Source organism: Rhincodon typus, chromosome 9, assembly GCF_021869965.1.
Source record: "Rhincodon typus isolate 14 chromosome 9, sRhiTyp1.1, whole genome shotgun sequence".
Lineage (NCBI taxonomy): Eukaryota > Metazoa > Chordata > Chondrichthyes > Orectolobiformes > Rhincodontidae > Rhincodon > Rhincodon typus.
This window is the reverse complement of record NC_063340.1, coordinates 19,493,858-19,515,132: the sequence shown is the minus strand read 5'-3', so window position 1 is coordinate 19,515,132 and position 21,275 is coordinate 19,493,858. Positions and strand designations below refer to the sequence as shown.

At 40.1% G+C, this 21,275-nt stretch overlaps 2 protein-coding genes across 3 annotated transcripts in view; one reads left to right on the top strand and one right to left on the bottom strand.

The window, feature by feature from the left end:
• Positions 1–9,083, top strand: part of dhx57 (DEAH (Asp-Glu-Ala-Asp/His) box polypeptide 57) — a 101,438-nt gene extending 92,355 nt beyond the window's left edge. Inside the window, exons 10-11 of the mRNA XM_048600933.1 lie at positions 1,792–1,992; positions 8,322–9,083. Coding sequence (XP_048456890.1) covers positions 1,792–1,992; positions 8,322–8,465 — 345 coding nt within the window. The 3' untranslated portion in view covers positions 8,466–9,083. The remainder of the gene's footprint in view (positions 1–1,791; positions 1,993–8,321) is intronic.
• Positions 9,084–15,868: 6,785 nt separating this feature from the next.
• Positions 15,869–21,275, bottom strand: part of gemin6 (gem (nuclear organelle) associated protein 6) — a 34,693-nt gene continuing 29,286 nt past the window's right edge. For both annotated transcript variants that reach the window (XM_048600683.1, XM_020517382.2), the window contains exons 2-3: positions 20,508–20,653; positions 15,869–16,596 (exon numbers count right to left, since the gene is read on the bottom strand). In XM_048600683.1, the coding sequence (XP_048456640.1) occupies positions 16,212–16,596; positions 20,508–20,635 (513 nt within the window). In that variant the 5' untranslated portion in view covers positions 20,636–20,653 and the 3' untranslated portion in view covers positions 15,869–16,211. The remainder of the gene's footprint in view (positions 16,597–20,507; positions 20,654–21,275) is intronic.

The window sequence follows — 21,275 nt, the reverse complement described above, 5'->3', positions numbered from 1 at the left end:
TCTAACTTTCTAATCAATCTGATTTCCCTTTTGTTTACAACTATGCAGTCCAGAAAACTGAAGTGTCTTTACTGGGGGGGAAAAAAACTCAGCAGATCTGGCAATATATGTGGGAAAGGGTTAACATTTTTTGAGTTCAATTACTGCTCTTCAGTTCCTCAGTTCTAAAGAAGAGTCAAAAACAAAGTTTCTGGAAAAGCTCAGCAAGTCTGGCAGTAACAGAGTTAATGTTTCAGGTCCGGTGACCCTTCCTCAGAACTGATGGTGGCTGGGCAAACGTCGGTTTATATGCAGAAAATAGGGAGGTGGGTGGGGTAGGGAGTAAATGATAGTTTAGAGCCTTAAGAAATCTTAAGGGGAGACCACTACATTGGGGAAACAAAGCGTAGACTGGGTGACCGCTTCGCAGAACATTTACGTTCTACTTGCAAAAATGACCCTGAACTACCCGTTGCCTGCCACTTTAACACATCACCCTGTTCCCTGGCCAACATCTCTGTCTCTGGCTTGCTGCAATGTTCCAGCGAAGCTCAATGCAAGCTGGAATAACGACACCTCATTTTCCGCTTGGAGACCTTGCAGCCCTCTGGACTCAATATTGAGTTCAATAATTTTAGCGCCTAATTCTCCCATGTCCCAGCCCCCTACCCCACACACCAGGCCTTGTTATCACATAGCCTGTCATACACTAGCTGTTGTTAGTCACTAATAGTCCCCACTAACAACTATTCACCGTCCCAGCCTAATCGTTATCAATTCTTTTGTCTGTCCAACTGTCTTCCTCTCTTAAGGCTCTATCCTATCATTTATTCCCTACCCCATCCACCTCCCTATTTTCTGCATATAAACTGACGTTTTCCCAGCCACCATCAGTTCTGAGGAAGGGTCACTGGACCTGAAACATTAACTCTGTTTTTTCCTTCACAGATGCTGCCAGACTTGCTGAGCTTTTCCAGCAACTTTGTTTTTGTTCCTGATTTACAGCATCTGCAGTTCTTTCGGTTTCCAAAGAAGAGTCATTGAACTTGAAAACCTAGCTCTGAATCTCTCTTCACAGATGCCGCTAGATTTGCTGAGTTTTTCCAACACAGTTTTTATTTCAGATCTCCAGCTTCTGCAGTATTTTGCTTTGATGACTGAAGATGACACTTCCTTCTTGAACAAAAGTTTACCTACTGAGTTTTCACAATGTCAGCGCTTCCCTGAAGTAAATTAACTTAAATTTGACATTTAACTGAGTCGTGGCATTGAACACATTTCCCAAAACCCTATAACATCAGTGCTTCAGATGTCAGCTGTAGCTTAGTGATAGCTAAGTTGCCTCAATGTCAGAAAGTTGTGTGTTCAGCCCTCACTGTGGAGACATTGGCATTTCTAGTCTAGTACTGGAAGGAAGTCTCCGTTGTTGGAGATGCTGTCTTTTGGTTGAGATTTCACACCAAGGGCCTCATCTCTCTGAGAAAAAAAAAAGTTATCTCATTGCTGTTTTTGAGGCTTTTCTGTGTACAAATTGGTTACCAAGTTTCCTACAATATGGTATACATTACATTATACTGACTACAATTCAATAACAGTTCATTAGCTGTAAAGTGCTTTTGAATGTCAGGAGATCATAAAAAGTGTTGTACAAATGTGAGTTTTTTAACACTGCAGTGCCATTAAATCTTCACTAAAATCAGAGCCCTTATAAGCTTATAATGATCAACTTTTTTTACTTAAATAATGCATTTCCAACAGACTGCCTGTACAGCGAACATAGATATTAAATCATTCGATCTATTTGGATCCTAGGTCCGGCACTTTGAAAGTCCTTATTTGGTATACCATGAGAAGGTGAAAACCAGCAGAGTTTTCCTGCGAGACTGCAGCATGGTTTCTGTCTACCCCCTGGTGCTGTTTGGGGGTGGCCAGGTCAGTGTGGAACTTGAGAGAGGGCAGTTCATCATCTGTCTCGACGATGGATGGATTCGATTTGCTGCAGCTTCTCCTCAGGTATAGGGCTGTTTTCTTCTGTTGGTTGAGGGTAATTTGTTTATTTCTTTGAAACAATCATTCTGTGATTGAAATTGAACACAGTTCCACCAACAATAACTCAATCTGCAAGTCACTGCAGGCTGTAAACCTGGTCTGTATAAATAGGAAGACCCTGCATTCCATCATTGTTTATGCTAAAGTAGCTGACTCAGCTGGCTAGGGTGTTAACTTTTGGGACATTAAAACTGTCATCGTTGCTTTTAGAGTAGAAAGGGGAAGTTGTGGTCCTATCCATAACCTGGAAAGTACACTGGGTGAGAACAGAAGTGAGATTGGTAATACTAACTGTCTAATAGTCTGTCGGCAAGCACTGATGCCCACATCTGGACGATGTTCGCTTATGGCAGACACAAAAAACCACTTGGCCATAGAACTGTACTGCAGCAAAAGTCAGCTAACTTTTGAGATAATGCAAGTTAGAGAAAAAATAAATTGACAAGTGAGATTATCACTTGTGACACGTTTGACCAACAGCTATCACTGAAGTGAACCTCAATTTGATCTCAGTGCTAATCTGCTGTTTCTGAATTGTTCAACCTAACTTTGAGTCAAAGCAGAAGAATCGAGAAGCATCTAGATTTCACCTTTCAGAACACTTCCCCCCCCACCGCCCCTCAAAGCAAAGGGTGCAGATAGATGTCCTACTAAGAGTTCTCTACCTTGATGCAGTATTATCTGTGAATAACCAAGATGGGCGCCCTCCTTTTCACCCTTCTCTGTGGGTTTTGTACCTGAGGCTGTTTGAATTTAGCTAAACACAGGGAAGTATTCTCTGTCTGCAGAACAAATCCAGTTCCTGTGTTGGGACGAATAGCCGTACTCTTCTTATGCCACACATTGTATTGTGTAGGATAGCAGTGTTTTCCTGCTGGCCATCACTTTCCTTTGCAGCCAATTTACTAAGTTCTGTAGCTGTTTATTGTCCATCCAGCTGCAAAGCATACAAATGTGGGCTACAGGCTGATGTATTCTGGTCTGTTTCTAACTCAATTGCTCCTTTCAGAATCTCTTTAGAAAACCTATCAAGGACACATATTTGTGTTTTCCATCACACATTTCTCCAATTACCAGTGCAGCTTCCAGTACCAATGCTTCTATCTTTTCTGATGAACCATCAGTTGCATTCTAGAATATTCTAATGGCATTGTAACTCTCTGTTTTACTTGAGAATTACTCAACACCTGTTTAACTACAATCTACGACTACTATTTCTTAGCTTCATAAATTTAAAGCACTTAAACTTCAACTTCTGATTTGCCCCACATCTGACAACGCTGCTAGATTTTGCGGGTTAATTAGTTCCTACTTGCACTGTGGTGTAGTGGCAGTTGTAATTTGTTAATTTGGCTGTTTCCTCCTCCAAGTTTCCCATTAAGTTCTCTCTCATTTTCATCAGTATCAATGCCTACCACAGCCACTGACTTGCTGTTTCTTTCCTTTTTTATTTTGTTAGATACTTTCATTAATCAGTCTGCATAAATGCAAATACAAACTGGCGAAGATCATTATCCTCCTTTTGTCCTTCTTCTGACTCGTACACCAAATGTTTTTGTTCTCCGTGGGTTCCCTGTGGGTTTCTTCTACACCTTTGTAATTATTTTCAGTTGTTGTTTTGCTATAAACCTTGTGATGGAACCTTTTGACCCCTAATCAAGGTCCATATTGGCCCCTCTCTCCTCCTTTCCTGACTGCATTTAAATTTCCTTGTACACAATGGATGCATCACCAGCCTGATCCCCTAGTTTCTCACCTCTGTGCAAATTCTACCAACGTGGGTTTAGCTCAGATATGATCCTTGTACAAATTCTACCACCCGCCACCTGTGGCAAGGCCTACACAACGTAACGGGATACAAAATGAAGCAGAGCAAGATAGCAAAAACATATTCCTCCCTGATGCACTCAATGCTTTCTGTGCTCGGTTTGAGTACGATACCAGCGGCACAGTGTCACCTGCCCCGATGCGCCTGTTCCCTCCATCACCACTTCAGACTTCAGATCAGCCTTCCTGAGAATAAATCCAAGGAAAGCAACTGGCCCAGGCAGAGTCCTGGGCCGTGCACTTTGATCCTGTGCAGACCAGCTGGCGGAGGTATTCCCTAACATCTTCAACCTCTCCCTACTACAAGCTGAAGTCCCCACCTGCTTCAAGAAGACCACCATCATCCTGGTATCAAAGAATGCACATGCAATATGCCTAATGACTACTGCCCAGTGGCTCTGACCTCCATAATCATGAAGTGCTTTGAGGGGCAGGCCATGGCCCACATCAACTCTAGCCGCCTAGCCTGCCTCGATGCCCTGCAATTTGCCTACCGATGAAACAGGTCCACAGCGGACACCATTTCCCTACCCTGCACTCATCCCTGGAACATCTGAGTAATAAGGACACCTACTTCAGACTTCTACTCATCGACTACAGCTCCGCCTTCAACGCCATAATCTCCTCCAGACTAATCTCAAAACTCCGAGACCTAGGTCTTGGCTCCATCCTCTGCAACTGGATCGTCAGAACCCTGACCTGCTGACCGCAATCAGTGAAAATAGACAACTGCGCCTTCTCCATGGTAGCGCTCAACACTGAAGCCCCCTAAGGATGTGTCCTCATCCCCCTACTTTACTCCCTGTACACCCACGACAACGTAGTCAAATTCCGAATGAACACCATCTACAAGTTTGCTGATGACACCACTGTGGTAGGATGGATATGAGACCAACAATGAGTCAGAATACAGGAAGGAGATAGAAAGCTTGGTGTCGTGGTGCAATGATAAACAAGCTCTCTGTCAACGTCTGCAAAACAACTGATCATTGACTTCAAGAAGAAAGGAGGAGGATACGTCCCCATCTACATCAACAGAGCTGAGGTGGAGAGGGTCAAAAGCATCACATTCCTCAAAGGGATGATAACCAACAACCTGTCCTGGACCTCCCACGTAGATGCAACGGTCAAGAAGGCACAATAATGCCTCTTCCTCAGGTGGCTTAGGAAATTCACCATGACCATAAGGACTCTCACCAACTTTTACCGATGCACCACAGAAAGCATACTGTCTGGGTGTATAATGGCCTGGTATGGCAACTGCTCTGCCCAGGACTGTAAGAAACTACAAAAGGTTGTGCACACAGCCCAGATCATCATGGAAGCCAACATCCCATTAGTGGACTCCATTTACACTTCTTGTTGCTGTAGAAAGGCTGCCAACATCATCAAAGACCCCTCCCACCCCGGTAATGCTCTCCTACAAACTCACCTGTCAGGCAGGAGATACAGAAATTTGAACACACGCACCAGCAGGTTCACGAACAGCTTCTTACCTGCTATTATTAGACTGATGAATGCACTGTTTAACTTCAAATCATGTTGATGTTGCTTTGCACACATCCTGTGCAGTTGTTACCTGTATGCCTCGCTCTGTCTAAGCACCCTATGATTTGTATGTCCTTGTTTGCTATGATCTGCCTGTACTGTTTGCAAAGCAAAGCTTTTCCCTGTACTTAGGTACATGTGCCAACAACAAATCAAAAGTGGAATCTTCTATCTTCCTACAAAAATTCTACCAACATGGATCTTGACTCAATTATAATGTCTGAAAATTCTACCAATGCAGGTTTCTTGTCCTCCTGGACGTATTCTATCAATGTGTGTACTCCTTTGCCTTAGCTATAGGTGGTAAATTAACTTTCCTCCAACCTTTGCACAGCACTGCTCTGATGGCTCAAGATGAATATCTTGTTTGTGACGTCAGATGTTGTGGTTACTCCTAATGGCTGACCGCAGAAGCCTTGAGTACAGTCAATTCTAGACCAGATTAGCTAGAATGAAAATTCAGAAATACAGAAAAATCCAGCATCACATTATCCAAAGTCCAGTCTCGTTTTGTAAAAATATAAACACATGTTCATACTCGGTCACATTACTCATCCAGTCAAGGGTTGTTTAATCTTATCCTAGTACTGTTTTGCCCCATTCCTCATCAGTATCTGCCTTTCCTCCTTGTTCCAGAATCCGTTCCGACTCCAAATCTCTTTGGAATGTTTTGTTGCCTCGAGCACTCATGGTACAGTGTTCACCTGGGAATTTGCTTATTGTGAACATAGAAATATCTTTTTAACCCTTGTATCTAACTCACTTATACAGTGTTGTAGGGATAAAGTTCAAAGGGATCTCAGTCTGGATGTTCAATGGATCTGATTAATGCAGAGCAGAAGATTAATAAAGCAGCTAAATTGTGTATGATAATTGAGTCTACACCTTGTATATTGTGTCCATTCTAACCCTAATCATGCAATTAATTTCTCAGTTAGTCCACAACAGAGTCAGAGAAGAAAATAAGGAAATTAGTCTGTGCCAGAGGGCTTTAGGAGTTCAAAACTTACATTTTCCCTCCCAAATGTTGCACTTTCTACTCATCGTGCCCCAACTTACTCTGATACTGAAATCCAAACTTTTATTTTCTGAAATAATTATCTAATTTGTTTTTGAATTAATAATTGTCCTTGTGTCCAATTGCATAAATTTATTACTTTTGCATGAGTAATATTTCTGTAAATTAGTTTTTATAATTCTACATAAGCTCTCACTGTCTCCGCTGTGTCCTACTGTTTTGCACAAGGTGAAATCATTTACCATGATCTGCATTATCCTATCCCGTTGGAATCCTAAAACAAACTTTTGTTCACTTCCTAATCTTCCCTTTTCCAGAAAGAACAGACTCATATGACATGCTAGGAATCTAATCCTTCCATTGCCTCAATTCTGGTTGCTATCTTCCATATCATTTCAACAGCTGCAATATTCATTTGGCTGTAGGAAACAGATCTGTACACAGTATTCCAAGTGTACTTGCACCAATGATTTGTAAAGCGGCAGACTTGCCTCAATTTCACTTCAATAATTGCCAATTAATAATTCCAACACCTAATGACTTTACTCATTGTCATGATTGCTTCAATTTTTAGGGTTCCAGTATCTCCATGCATTTTCTGTATACCTAATTTTTATCTCCATTTAAGTACTTCTATTTGTCTCCTTCCTTGATGTTTTGTCTCCATACGAAGCACTTTGCACTGCTCTGCATCCTAACATCTGCCGCCTGTACATATTAATCCTCTTTTGGCTTATCCTGTGAGATTTGCAATGTACTGTTAGCTTTATATCATCTGCAAATTTAACCATTGTTTGTGAGCTCCAGATCATTAATAAAGATTTTAAGAATAGGTCTTATGAAAAAGGAATCCCTGTAGGACTTCACTGGTAACATTTCCCCATTGTATCATTGCATATTCATTGTAAAATACTTTCATTGATTCCCACTTGCTTTATTTTCAGCACTAGCTTTTCCAGAGAATCTGTGTCAAAAATGTAATCAAAGTACAAATATATTACATGCTACATGCTTCTTTGTTATATTCTCAAGAAAACCAGTAAATTGGAATGGCAAGATTTCTCATTTGTGGATCTATATTGTCTATCATGATGTTACTATGATGCAAATATTTCATGAACTTATCTGTAATAAAAATCTTCATAATTTTATACATACTAATTGTCAAACTCACTGGTTTGTAGTATTCTGGGTCATTTTTGATGTTTTTTTTAATTTGGAGCAACAGGTCTTCCTTGGGGCATCTCTGTTCAGTGATATCTGGAAGATTTGTTCCAGAGTTCCTGCACTTTCCTCCCTTAGATCCTCAAAAATAATCAGTATCATTGACTCAATGTACTGACAGACTTACAAACAGGAACTACAACAGACCTACAAACAGCGAATATTTAATGTGGTTTTCAACTCCACTTCAGCTCGACTGTGGACTACACTGGAATTATAGATAGGAATGGGACAAATTGTATATACATTTGAGCAATTTCGTTCTTTAAATAGACGGCAGTAAAATAAGCTCTTGCATTTAACTTAATGTTATTTATAGATTCAGAGTTCAAATGGACTCTTCAGGTAATGCTGGAAAATAAACTGGTCACTTAAGCTTTTAATATTGTATAGACTTGTTCCAATTGTCCAAAGAGATCAGACATTCTTTTGGATTTTCTTTCCCTTAACTGGCTGGAGATTTTCTGATTTTTCACCCCTTTCAGTAAATTGCATGGCACCCAGTGGCTGGGAAGTGTCTTATCTTGTGATGCACAAGACACACAACTATGTGACAAGGGCTAGATTAAACAGTCTTTTGCTGACACTCATTTTTCCAGGTTCATATGTATGTATGTGTCTATGTAAGTATGCTGTTTTTAACCAGTGTTTCTTCTTCCTCTTGTACTGTGCCCAGATTGCTGAGCTAGTTAAAGAGCTTCGCTGGGAATTAGATCAGCTGCTGGAGGATAAAATTAAGAAACCCAATATGGACTTGTGTACTTGTCCAAGGGGATCGCTCATCATTGACATGATTGTTAAACTTATAACCACTCAGTAAGAACGAAGCTGGGAAAATGTTTTTTGCCAAGGTGACATTCAGATGCCCCGAGAACTTGGAGGAAAAACTGCTCAGCCATTTGCACTATCTTCCCAAACACTGGCAACTGAATTCCGACTTCCTCGTCAGCACTAAGTGAAGATAAAAATGATTGTGAACTGCTTGTTCTAGCTACATTATGTATGCACAAGAATTTGAATCATTGCAACAAGCAAAACCTACTGGTTCTATTAATAAATGATATATTATTGACAACTCAGAACTAAAACAACTTTGTCAAGGAAGTCATATTTTTACTGTTCAACACTATGCACATAGAAAATTGCAGACTTAGTGGATCATCATTATTATACACTTACCAGCCAAAATCTTAACATGAACTTTAAGATGAGGGTTACCAGTTTCACTTCAATAGAATGTAGCTTGTCCTAGAAAAATGCTGAAGTTGTAAATATTTGTTTTGCATAAGGGGTGACCTGCTGGTGCATTTTGAGATTTTGGTTCTTTGAGCTACTCAAAGTATTTGTATCACGTACAGGAGAAATATAAAATGTATGACTTTGTCACACTTTCATCCTTGTGATACAGGATAAATAAATATTTTAAGTAAGAAATAAACATCTGGCAATCTTTATCACTGTAGTAACTAACTTGGTCGAAGTTATTGACGTTTTAAGTGTATTGGAATACAAATGAGTACCATAAATCCTTAATTACAACAGGTATTTACATCAATGTTATTTCTATAAAATTCATCGTTCTCCACCGCCTGCTGCTTTTAAATTTTTATTTAAGGGAGAACAAAGTCACTGCATAGAATGTAATGACCAGATGGCAACTTTCATGGTTCAAACCCAATTTTACAGCTAGAGGTAACTCCAACCGAATATGATTTTTGAGGGGTTATCGTATTGGACGACTGAGAAACCTGGACTAAAGATCTGGTGAAATTCAGAAATGTAAATAATAAATCTGGAATAAAAAGTTAATCTTAGTAATGCTACCATGAAATTGCTAGACTGTTGTAAAATCCCTAGTTCATCATTGTCCTTTAAGGAAGATCTTTCATCGTCACCTGGGTAGGCCCTGCGTGACTCCAGACACACAAATGTATTGGACACTTAAATGGACTAGCAAGCCACTCAGTGGTACTCAAGTAGATAGCTTAACACCACCTTCTTAAGGCCAGTTGGGGATGGATAATAATTGCTGGCCTTGGCAGTGCCTGTGAGTGAATTTTTAAAACAGTCAATCATCATCTAATGACTGGAAAAATGAGGAAAGAATGTGATAAGATTCTTAACATTAAACATAACATGTCACATTTGAGGAGCTCAGCACAGGTATTGGGTTAGAAAGCACTCTCAACCATTGAAGTACTTTCACAATTGTTGTAGCTTAGGGAATGTAGCTCACGGCAAGATTCCAATCTGTTGAATATCTGCTGTAATCGGTAGGTTGAATATTAACTAGAACACCAGGTTAGTACTTCTATTCTTTGAAGTAGTGCCATTGGATCTTTTGCATTCATCTGAGCATGTAGGCATTTAACATCATCTAAAAGATTGCAATTCCTCAAGGAAAAGATGGTTCATCCAACAGTTCAGCAATTTCTCTGTATGGCACTGAAATTTCAGCCTAGATTTTGCAGTCAAGCTCAAACTGACAACTATCTGGAGGTGGGGCTACCGTTCAGCCATGTCTGAAACCAGTTGAAGTAGAGCTTTAAATTTTGCTCAATGTTCACAACAGCAGCTAAGTGGAAAGGATTTGAAAATAAAATAAATGTGAAATTTAAAAATAAAACTTAAAATCTGAAACACGTGTAGCTACGTCCTTTGCTGAATTGAGCTTTCCTCTGAGCAATTCAAGCAGACTCAGGCTTAATGTATTGGCAATTTTCCTCCAGCCCATGCACCAATTCTGTCCTGAATGAAGGTTATTCAATAGGCAGTGGCCCTATGTCTGAATTAAGTGGACTTGGCCGAGCCAAACGCAGTCAATCTTTCACAGGCTGGTATTGTGCGGAGATCACATGATCAACATAACCCTTTCACTCTTGTACTCCAATGATTAAAGCGTGGTACATTATATGCTTTACTACTCTCTCTGCTATTTCTGCTAACTTTCAAAGCTTAAAAAGAAATTGTATGTTAACAAAGGATCACAATTCATAACCACATTTTCAATGTTATTAAGTTTATTGTGACAGTTTAGAAATTGAAATTTTTAAATATTTTATTTGCATTGTATTCTGTCTTTAGTTATAGGCAATAGCTTCATATCCAGGAACACCTTTGACATTGCTGCTGTTGAGATCAATGGTCTGAAGATCTGTTGGTAACAATAATATCACTTATGTTTGTTTAGTCAGGCAGTACAGAATCTGCTAAAGAGCTTGGTGGACCAAGATTGAGTTGGATATAGTGATACATTCAGGTTCAAATGATTAGATTAATGAACAGTTAATTAAAAACATACCTTGTCCAGATAGGGCGCTAAACACCTGTTTTATTACATACTCACAACCCTTTTCCATTGTTCAGTGTTCATAATGGGGCCTTGGCGTGTGGCCACAACAGCTGACCGGACAAAGCATTTGGAGATCTCAAAGGAAGGATTGTGTGGCTCACATTACCCTGTTTGGTCATCCTTCCATCTGACTTTGTTAACCACATGAAAGTATCGTAATACTATTTCATAAATACCCTATGCAGTAGCAGTGATGATGCTGTATGTTTTTTCCAGACCATACCTGGAATGAGATATCCTTAATAGTACACATTAAGATGATCTAGACCATGGGTTGCATATTTTAAAAGAAATTTACCTTTAAATAATTTGAGAATAAAAATTCAACTTCTGGTGACAAGGCTTAAGCATACACAACTGGTATAGCAGCTGCAAAGTATCTATTTTTGATTTTCATTCCGGTGGTTTTGGGCCGGAAGATCCGAGTTCAAGTCACACCAGCCCAAGATGTGTCTGAACAGGTTGATTGATCCTGTGCTTTTTTTAAAAAAGTTCAGATAATTCTGGGAGGAGTTCCTTCATCTCATTAATAGTTCAACCAGAATAATCTTACCATTCTCCTATGTTGCATCTGATTACATATTTACTATTCAAGTCAAGCTCTGTGAAACGAACAGCCTGTATGTTTGGTAATTGACCTCCAGCTACTAGAATCAACCTTCTGGCTTTTTCAGCAGTGTCTGACATATGAACATTTCTCATTTCTTCCTGGCCAACAACAGCTGAATTACACTAACAACATGACCAAAGTCACTGTACAGTTTGGCCAGAGCTAATCTAGACTTGTTACAGAGTTTCAATTGTATATTTCAATGACCACTGTTGTATTGATCAGAACATTGTGTTGGTTGGACATGTTAAAAGTCAAATTGACTAATACTTGGAGCCTTTTGAACTTAGCCAAATGCCTTTTGGATACCCATGTGTTTTCTCAAGTCAGTCAAGGAGTTTGGGCAGGATCCAAATGCTGGTGTGATAGCTGTTTATTAGGTCATTATTGTACAGAATTTTCAATTTTGTCCTAATACAGTACATGAAGGTCAATGTCTGCAGATATACGTAATTACTTTTAATTTTTTTGGCAATAACTATGTTAGACTGTTGCTATAAGGTTTTGGGGTAGATCTATAGCTTGGGTTGTGGGTGTTGAGGTTGGTTGGCTCGCCGAGCTGGTTTGTTCTGCAGACGTTTCGTTACCGTGCTTGGTAACATCCTCAGTACAGCCTCTGATGAAGCATCAGTGTGTTTTCCCGCCTGGTTTTTATACTCTGGGGTCCATTGCGATGGACTGCCTCACTCCCGGGTTTCCTCCGTAGTGGAATGTATACGGGGTCGAGTTCAATGTGTTGAATGGTCTTACGAAAGTACACTGAAAAGCCACACACACAGACCAGGTATTGAACTTCAATAGTAACCATCCCAACACACACAAACGAAGCTGCGTGCAAACACTATTTAAAAGGGCAACAACACACTGCAGCAACATAGAACTACGCCAAGAGGAGGAGGAATACCTCTTCCAAGTGTTCAAGGATAATGGATATCCAAAGAACTGGGTCAGGAGATGCCTACGGGAACAGCATCAGAAAGATTCTACACGCCCTGACACAGTCATCACACTGCCCTACATCAGGAACATGTCAGAACTCACCACAAGACTTCTACGACCGCTGGGCATCAGAGTGGCCCACATCAACCCTACGACAAGTGCTCACCCAAACTAAAGACCCACTCCCTGCCATGGACAGGACCAATGTCATCTGCAAGATCCCCTGCAGAGACTGCGAGAAACACTACATCGGACAAACAGGAAGGAAACTAACAATAAGAGTACGTGAACACCAACTGGCTACAAAAAGACACGACCAATACTCACTCATCTCAATCCACATGGACAAGGAGAACCATGACTTCAACTGGGACAACACCAAGATCCTGGGACAGGCCAGGCAGAGATAAGCACAAGAATTCCTGGAAGCATGGCACTCCACGAAGCATGCTATTAATAAACACATTGAACTCGACCCCGTATACATTCCACTACGGAGGAAACTCGGGAGTGAGGTATTCCATCGCAACGGACCCCAGAGTTTAAAAACCAGGTGGGAAAACACACCAACGCTTCATCAGAGGCTGCACTGAGGATGTTACCAAGCATGGTAACAAAACGTCTGCGGAACAACAAACCAGCTCGGCGAGCCAACCAACCTCAATAGACTGTTGCTAACCTAGTAGTATTTCCCTAGTTTCTGTTGACTCCTTCATGAATCAATATATCCCAAATGTCCTGGATGCTATCAATTCTGTATGGGATTTGTTTTAACCCCTTGCTGCATATCTAAACCTCAACAGATGAATAGAAGTTACGAATTTTGTCTTGAACATCCAAAAAAGATCGTGATCTTCACATATTTTGAGTATAAGTAAATTATTTGGAATATTTAGTATTTTGTACTAGGTCCCAGTTTCAAATTCATTCACATCATTACCTTGATCTTGCAATATTAAATTAATTTGTTACTGTTACGTCTCACTGTTTCTCTGATCAATTTTAACTTTTATGTTTTCATGAAGCCCATCCCCTTTCACCCTGCAGCAATCATAAGATTGTTTCTCTTTTCTCATTTGTAATTTTTTAATAACTCAATATATATGATTATCCTTGTTTGATCTCACTTGATTAAGATTTGTACTTGTCCTGCACCAGAAGCATTATTCCTTCAAAGATATACCATGACAGGGCAGTGAAAACCCTCTTCCAAAATTCACTGGAGGAAAGATTGAGTAAAACAATTTTACATTTAGAGGGGTTATTTCTAAGAAGAACTGGTAGGGCTCAACATTTTAGTCGTCATATTTTACCCTTCATTTGGAGGAATGAAGAAATCAGATGAAAGAGGAAGGTATATAAAGTAGCAGGGAATATGGGACTGATCTTACTGCTGATTGGACAGGCTTATATTTGTAATAGCTTAAGATTCTTGGTGCTGATTATTTGACTGCAGTGACCGATCATAAGCAAGAATAATAACATGTACTGACTATTACGAATATAATCGTTTGATCATTTGGCATTAAGATATCATCCATATTTCAATCCTTCACTACATACACACAAATATAAAAACTACTACTTTCAGCTTTTCCCATCATTCTTCCAAATGATTGGCAGGGCACACTGCTCAATGTTGAGGCCTACCAGTTTGTTTAAGAGATAACCAGGTGTAGAGCTGGATGAACACAGCAGGCCAAGCAGCATCAGAGGAGCAAGAAAGCTGATGTTTTGGGTCTGGACCCTTCTTCAGAAATGGGGGAGGGGAAGGGGATTCTGAAATAAAGTGGGGGGGGAGGGAGGCAGATGGAAGATGTATAAAGGAGCAGATAAGTGGAGAGGAGACGGACAGGTCAAGGAGGCAGGGATGGAGCCAGTAAAGGTGAGTGTAGGTGGGGAGTTAGGGTGGGGGTTGGTCAGTCCAGGGAAGACGGACAGGTCAAGGAGGCAGGGATGAGGCTGGTAGGTAGGAGGTGGGGGTGGGGGTTGAGGTGGGAGGAGTGGATAGGTGGGAGAAAGGACGGACAGGTTAGGGAGGCGGGGACGAGCTGGGCTGGTTTTGGGATGCGATCGGGGGCGGGGAGATTTTGAAGCTTGTGATTTTAGGGCAACAACTGTGCTTTTCAGAGCATACTTTTCCATGATGCAACCATATCATGTAAAATGTTACTAATCTCAATATGAAAGCCTTCAAATAACTATAGGAAGATAAAGGGATGAAATGGGAGGTCACAATTCTGTTATGACCAGGACAGCTTCAGAAATTATACCATTTCATTACCTTCATCACTGAAAATGGATGAAGGTAATACTTTACCTTCGTTGGTTTGTTTTTCTGCAATCTCAGCAGGATTATTGTGGAGATGGAATGATTCTGGAGACATTTAAAAATGGTAGGTGAAACTTGAATGAAATTTGATACCGTTTTTGCTTCCTGGGGAAGGGAAGGTGGCAGGGCATAAATCTCAAAGGCAGGAAACTCAGGCTTAGCTGAGTTAGCTTAGCTATTCTGGGAAGAGTGCTGAATTTAAACAGACTCCATTTTGATTTTTCAAGGGCCTTAACTGCCAGTGTGGAGGTAATGAATTTATGGAGGTGATGTAAAGACTTCTGAAGGGCCAATAAAGCATACAAAATATAAAGAGGCCCTTCAGCCTACCATGTCTATGCTCGCCAAAAAAGTCACTTTCCTATAGGAAGGATATTATTAAACTGGAAAGGACGCAAAATAGTTTCACAAGGGTCCTATTGAGACTGGAGGGTTTGAGTTATAGGGAGAGGTTTGATAGGCTAGGACCGTGTCCCCCTGGTATATAGGAGGCTTATAAAATCACGAGGGGCATAGATAAGGTGAATTGCCAAGGTCTTTTCCCAAGCGTAGGGGAGTCCAAAACTAGAGGGCATAGGTTTAGCGTGAGAGCAGAAATATTTAAAAGGGGCCAGAGGGGCAACTTTTTCACACAGAGGGTGATGCGTATATGGAACAAGGTGCCAGAGGAAGTGGTAGAGGCAGTACAGTTACAACATTTAAAAGACATTTGGACGGGTACATGAATAGGAAAGGTTAAGAGGGGTTTAGAGATGGGACTAGTTCAATTTAGGAAACCTAGTCAGAACAGGCAAGTTAGGCAAAAGGGCCTGTTTCTGTTCTGTATGCCTCTATGACTATATTTTCACTTTGGATAATTTTAAGATATGACCCCTCACACTTTCAAAATGCATTCTTTTCTCCATGGAAACATTGAAAATAAAATATTACAATGCAGGAAACGTATGTATGGTTCTGCCATATATAACACAAACTAGTAGGAACAGCTGCTTGATCACATCCTTTTACTAATAAATTGGATCAGTTAGACACTAGAATGGAAAATGCATACTTACAACAGTATCTTATTTCACAAGATAAATGTACCTGAAAGATCACAGCAGGGTTAGCAGACAATCTCAACATTTGTGACAGTTTCAGTTCTAGTGTTCTCAGAAATGGTACATCAATTTGGATAAGATTAACAAATTTTATTCTACAGACCATCAAAAAAGACACCACCAAATCGTTGTCACGCTAGGGACCTATAATAGAAGTACATCTAATGTTTAACAACGGTGTTGAAAAACAGATGCCGTATTTACAAGAAGAAACATATTTATCAACTTCCCTTTCAATCAGTTTTGTGATCGGCATTTGGGTTACACTTGATGAGGCTTTGAACTCTGGATAGAATAATTTCATTGGAGCTATTGCAGTCTTCTGGATTGTATGGTGGAGATACTGTCAATACCCCAGCCACACATAGCAATTTGTTTTGATCTCCCTGCTCTGTAACAGGAATCCGATTTTTTTCGAGCCACAATTTAAGGCTAGACTTCCTTTGTTCAAGCTCCTCATTGCTGTAGACCTTGGCAGCTACAGGCATAAATAAGGCAGACAGTTTCTCCTTTGTGATGTTTTCTCCTTCACTTATCAGTTCCACTGTCTGAACTGCATGCCCCATAATAGTCACAACGGAAACCTTCCCTGCATCCACAAAGTTGACCAGAACAATGCTGAAAGAAATTAAAGATCACATTAGTTACTGAGGACAACTGAAACTGTCTATGTTTCAGCAGAAAAAACACTGCTTCCCAATAGATAATTGCAGCCAAGTGGGCGCGTTCAATTCTATTCAGCAATTACTTACACCTCAGATGTTCTGACTGGCCTGAGCCGTCACCATCACCTTGCTTTTCTGAGTCAACTCATTGGAAATATGAACATTAAAAACAGCAAATCATATTATCCTTTGAGCTTGCTGCATCATTTAATAATATACCGTTTGCTCATTAACCTTAACTTCACTTTCCTGCCTCCTCTCCATATACCTTGGTTTCCTGAGACCAAATGTCTGTCTATCTCAGCCTTGGACAAATTCAATGATGCAGCATCGACGGCTTAAGAGTCATACAGCTGTACAGCACGGAAACAGATCCTTTGGTCCAACTTGTCCATGCCGACCAGATATCCTAAATTACTCTAGTCCCATTTGCCAGCATTTAGCCCATATCCCTCTAAACCCTTCCTATTCATATACCCATCGAGATGCCTTTTAAATGCTGTAATTGTAGCAGCCTTCAATTCCTCTGGCAGCTCATTCCATACAATCACCACCCTGTGTGAAAATGTTGCCCTTTAGGTCCCTTTTAAATTTTTCCCCTCCCACGTTAAACCTATGCCTTCTAGTTTTGGATTCCACTACCCTGGGGAAAAGACGTTGGCTGTTCACCTTATCTATGCTCCTCGTGATTTTATAAACTTCTATAAGGTCGCCCCTCAGCCTCTGATGTTCCAGGGAAGGTAGAGAACTCTAGACTCAAGAGAAATTTCTCCTTATCGCATTCCTTATTCTGAGATTGTGCCTTCATGTTCTAGATTCTCCAGCAAGGGGAAACCACCCTTCAGGGTCCATCCCATCAAGCCCTTTCAGAATCTTGTGAATCACACGAGATCACCTCTCATTCTTCTAAACTCCAAAGTATACGCCTAATCCACTCAGCCTGGCATCATCTCATTCCATGTCAATCTTGTGAACACTTGCTGCTCACCTTGAATGTAAGTGTATCCTTCCTTAAATATAGAGACCAAAATAGACATACTACTCCAAGCATGGTCTCACCAAAGCCCAGTGCAATTGTAGCAAGGCTCCCTCATTCCTGCACTCCTAATCTCTTGCAATAAAGGCCACATGTCATCTACCTTCCTAATTGCTTGTTCTACCTGCTTGTTAACATAGTGTTCCTTGAATGAGTAATCCAAGTCTCTCTGAACGCTAACATCTACAAGCTTCACATGTAAAAATGTTCTCTGCTTTTCTATTCTTACCACTAAAGTGAATGGTAGATCACTTCTCCACATTACGTTCCTCTACCACCATCGTTGCCTCGTCACTTAAATTGGTCTGTATCTCTTTGCAGCCTCTTTGCGCCCTTCTCTAAACTTGTTTTCCAGCCCTGAATGCTGGAGGTTTTGTGGCATGGTGGTAGTGTCCCTTACCTTTGGACCAGAAGACTGGGGTTCAAGTCCTACCTGCTCCAATGATGTGTCATAACATGTCTGGGGCAGGTTAATTAAAAATATCTATACTCCAGCCCAGGTTTACATCATCAGCAAATGTTTTTCACATTACTGTCTTTTCATTTAAGTCATTAGTATATAATGTTGATAGTTGAGTACATTTCACTATTCTCCTGCCTGCCAACTTGAAAGTGCCCCATTTTTCTCTACTATCTGACTCCTTACTATTGACCATTCTTTTATCCATGCCAATATATTACCTCTAACTTCATGATTTCATTTTGTTGGCACTTAGCGAATGAGTTTTGGAAATGCAAGCATACTACATCTACCGTTTTCCTTCATCTATCTGACTAGTTACATTCTCAAAAACTCTACTAGGTTTATCAATTTCCTTTTCATAATGCCATGCTGATTTTGTCTAATTTTTCTATGTTTTTTAAGTACATTGTTAGAACTTCTGTAACAAAGGATACCCACAGCCCATGAAAAAGTAAATACAAATGTTTACAAAGAACAATACAGCAAAGGAACAGGCTCTTCAGCCCTCCAAACCTGCGCCAACACATTCTGCCCTTCCATACTAAAACCATCTATCTTCACTTATAGGAGCCATATCCTCTTATTCCCTTCCTATTCATGTATTCGTCCTGGTGTTTCTTGTTTAGATTTTTGTCTGGTATGCACAAGTTAACAGTTCTTCACTGCTACTTGCAAGATCATGATTGGAGTGTAATTCTAACAACGATGTCAGAATAACATTCAGCTATATAGCTCCCTTCAGGTAACAAAACATTCCAAAATGCTTCACAGGAATTTTATAAAAGGAAAATTTGACATTTAATCATGTAAGGAGCTATTAGGACAGAATGTTTCAGGGGAAGGAGGAGAGGTTGAGAGAGACAATTTCAGAATTTAGAGCCCTGGCAGCTGAAGGCAAGGCCATTAATTGTGAAACAATTAAAACCAGGAATGCTCAGAAGGCCAAAATTAAATGTTTGCAGATATTGTGAGGCCTCTTCTGGCACAGTGGTAATGTCCCTACCTCTGGGCCCTGGAGGCTCCAGTTCAATTTCCACCTGCTTCAGAGGTATGTAACAGCATCTCTGAACAGGTTACTGGAAAATATCTACTTCAGATGTTATAGATATTGATCTCTAGAGGAGACTAGAGGTAGAGGTGAGCGATTGTTAAATTTGAAAATAAGGATACAAGTTCCAAAAATCAAGGCATTGCATGACCAGGGGTCATGGTAGAAAGCAATGGATTAACAAGACTTGCTGGGAATAAAGAGACGGGCAAAGTTGTGGATGACACAAATTGTCAAAGGATAGAATGTTGAAGTCTGGCAAGGCAAGTTGGACTAGCCAAGTGTTGAGGTAGCAAAAGGTATGGATGAGGGATTTCCACTGACGCGCTGAAGTAAGGAAACAGTCTGGCAATATTACAGAGATGGAATAGACAGGTTAGTGATGACATGGATACGGGGTTGAAAGCTCATCTCGGAGTCAAATGTGACATCAAGACTGCACACAGTCTTGTTCAGTAAAATTATAGGCAATGACTTTGATATTTCCAATATTTAATTGGAGCAAATTTCTGATTTCTTCTGATTAATTCTGATGTCAGTTCAGCAGGTTAAAGGTTCTGCAAAAGTGGAGATGATGGTGAGGCTGAGCTGGGTGTCATCAGTGTACATCTGAAAACAAATGCTGTACATTCAGAATATTTTGCCAAAGAACAGCATGTAGATACGAAATGAGACAGGCCAAAGATAGATTTTTTTTTAAGAGAACAGAAGTATTGTTTCAAGAGTGAAACAGAAGCTGCGATTAGATAGATAAGAATGGAATTGAGTTAAATGGGTCCTACCCAACTTGTTGCCGGTGGAGAGGTATTAAAAGAGAATAGTGTGGGCAATCCTGTCATGGTCTGCAAAACAGGTTGAGGATTAGGATGATGTCATGTGATATTATTTGTGACTTTGGAAAGAGGCATTCTGGCACTGTGGCAGGTGGAAATCAAGACATAATTCCTCCAATCTGGATTTATTGAAAAAGTGGGTACCTCGGGTAGGACAAATGATGTTTGCCAATTTTTGTTCATGGTACAGAACCTGGTAATTCAGGCATATTGGAGATATGGAAAACATAGTGAAGATGTTTCCACTTAAATGGGAGACCAAAATTACAGGCTATAGATAGGATGATCACTCATAAATTCAAAAAGGAATTCTCGAGAGTGGTTAGAACATGGAACCCACTATCACAAGGAGTACTTGATGCAATAATTATAAATATATTTAAGGGGAGCTATAAATATGAAGGAAAAATTACCAAAATGTTATGTTGATAGTTTTAGAAAAAGTAAGGTGGAGTTTCAAGAGATGATATGAGATTTCACTTGCCTTCCAGATACAGGGTCAACAGTAAAGACCCACCCTTGGTATGTATTTTTTTCATCTGCAGTGACTTTCACTTCTTTGTTCAGATATTTTTCCCATTCCAAAGGTTTTTGTGAAATCCATTCATTCATATTCACCGCTTTCCCAATCTATCAAAACACAAAAATATACAAATCACAGAACATTGTACTCTTCATATTATTATGGGAGGTTTTTAATGAACTGTAACATAATTTCTTAAAATAAAATCTGAAAATAGAATAAATTCAACTCAATGGTTATACTCAAAACGCCATGTGCATTAATTTCAAATGACACATCATAAAATTAGGGGCTATAAAAGTGTGTTGAATTTAATATATTTTTCCTCAAATTAAACAGCTTGTCCACTTTTAGACCTGCATAATCCTAAAGAACAAGAGAATAAACTGCAGAAAGAGAAGTCAGTGAGGAAGGTTTATCTACTGAGTCAGTATGGGTGGAAGTCAGAAACAGGAAAGGAGCAGTCACTTTATTGGGAGTTTTCTATAAATCCCACAATGGCAACAGAGACACTGAGGAACAGATTGGGACACAGATTTTGGAAAGGTGCAGAAGTAATAGAGTTGTTGTCATGGGTGACTTCAACTTCCCTAATATCGACTGGAACCTCCTTAGTACAGACAGTTTGGATGGAGCAGTTTTTGTCAAGTGTGTCCAGGAAGGATTCCTGACTCAATATGTAGATAGGCTGACTAGAGGGGAGGCCATATTGGATTTGGTGCTTGGCAA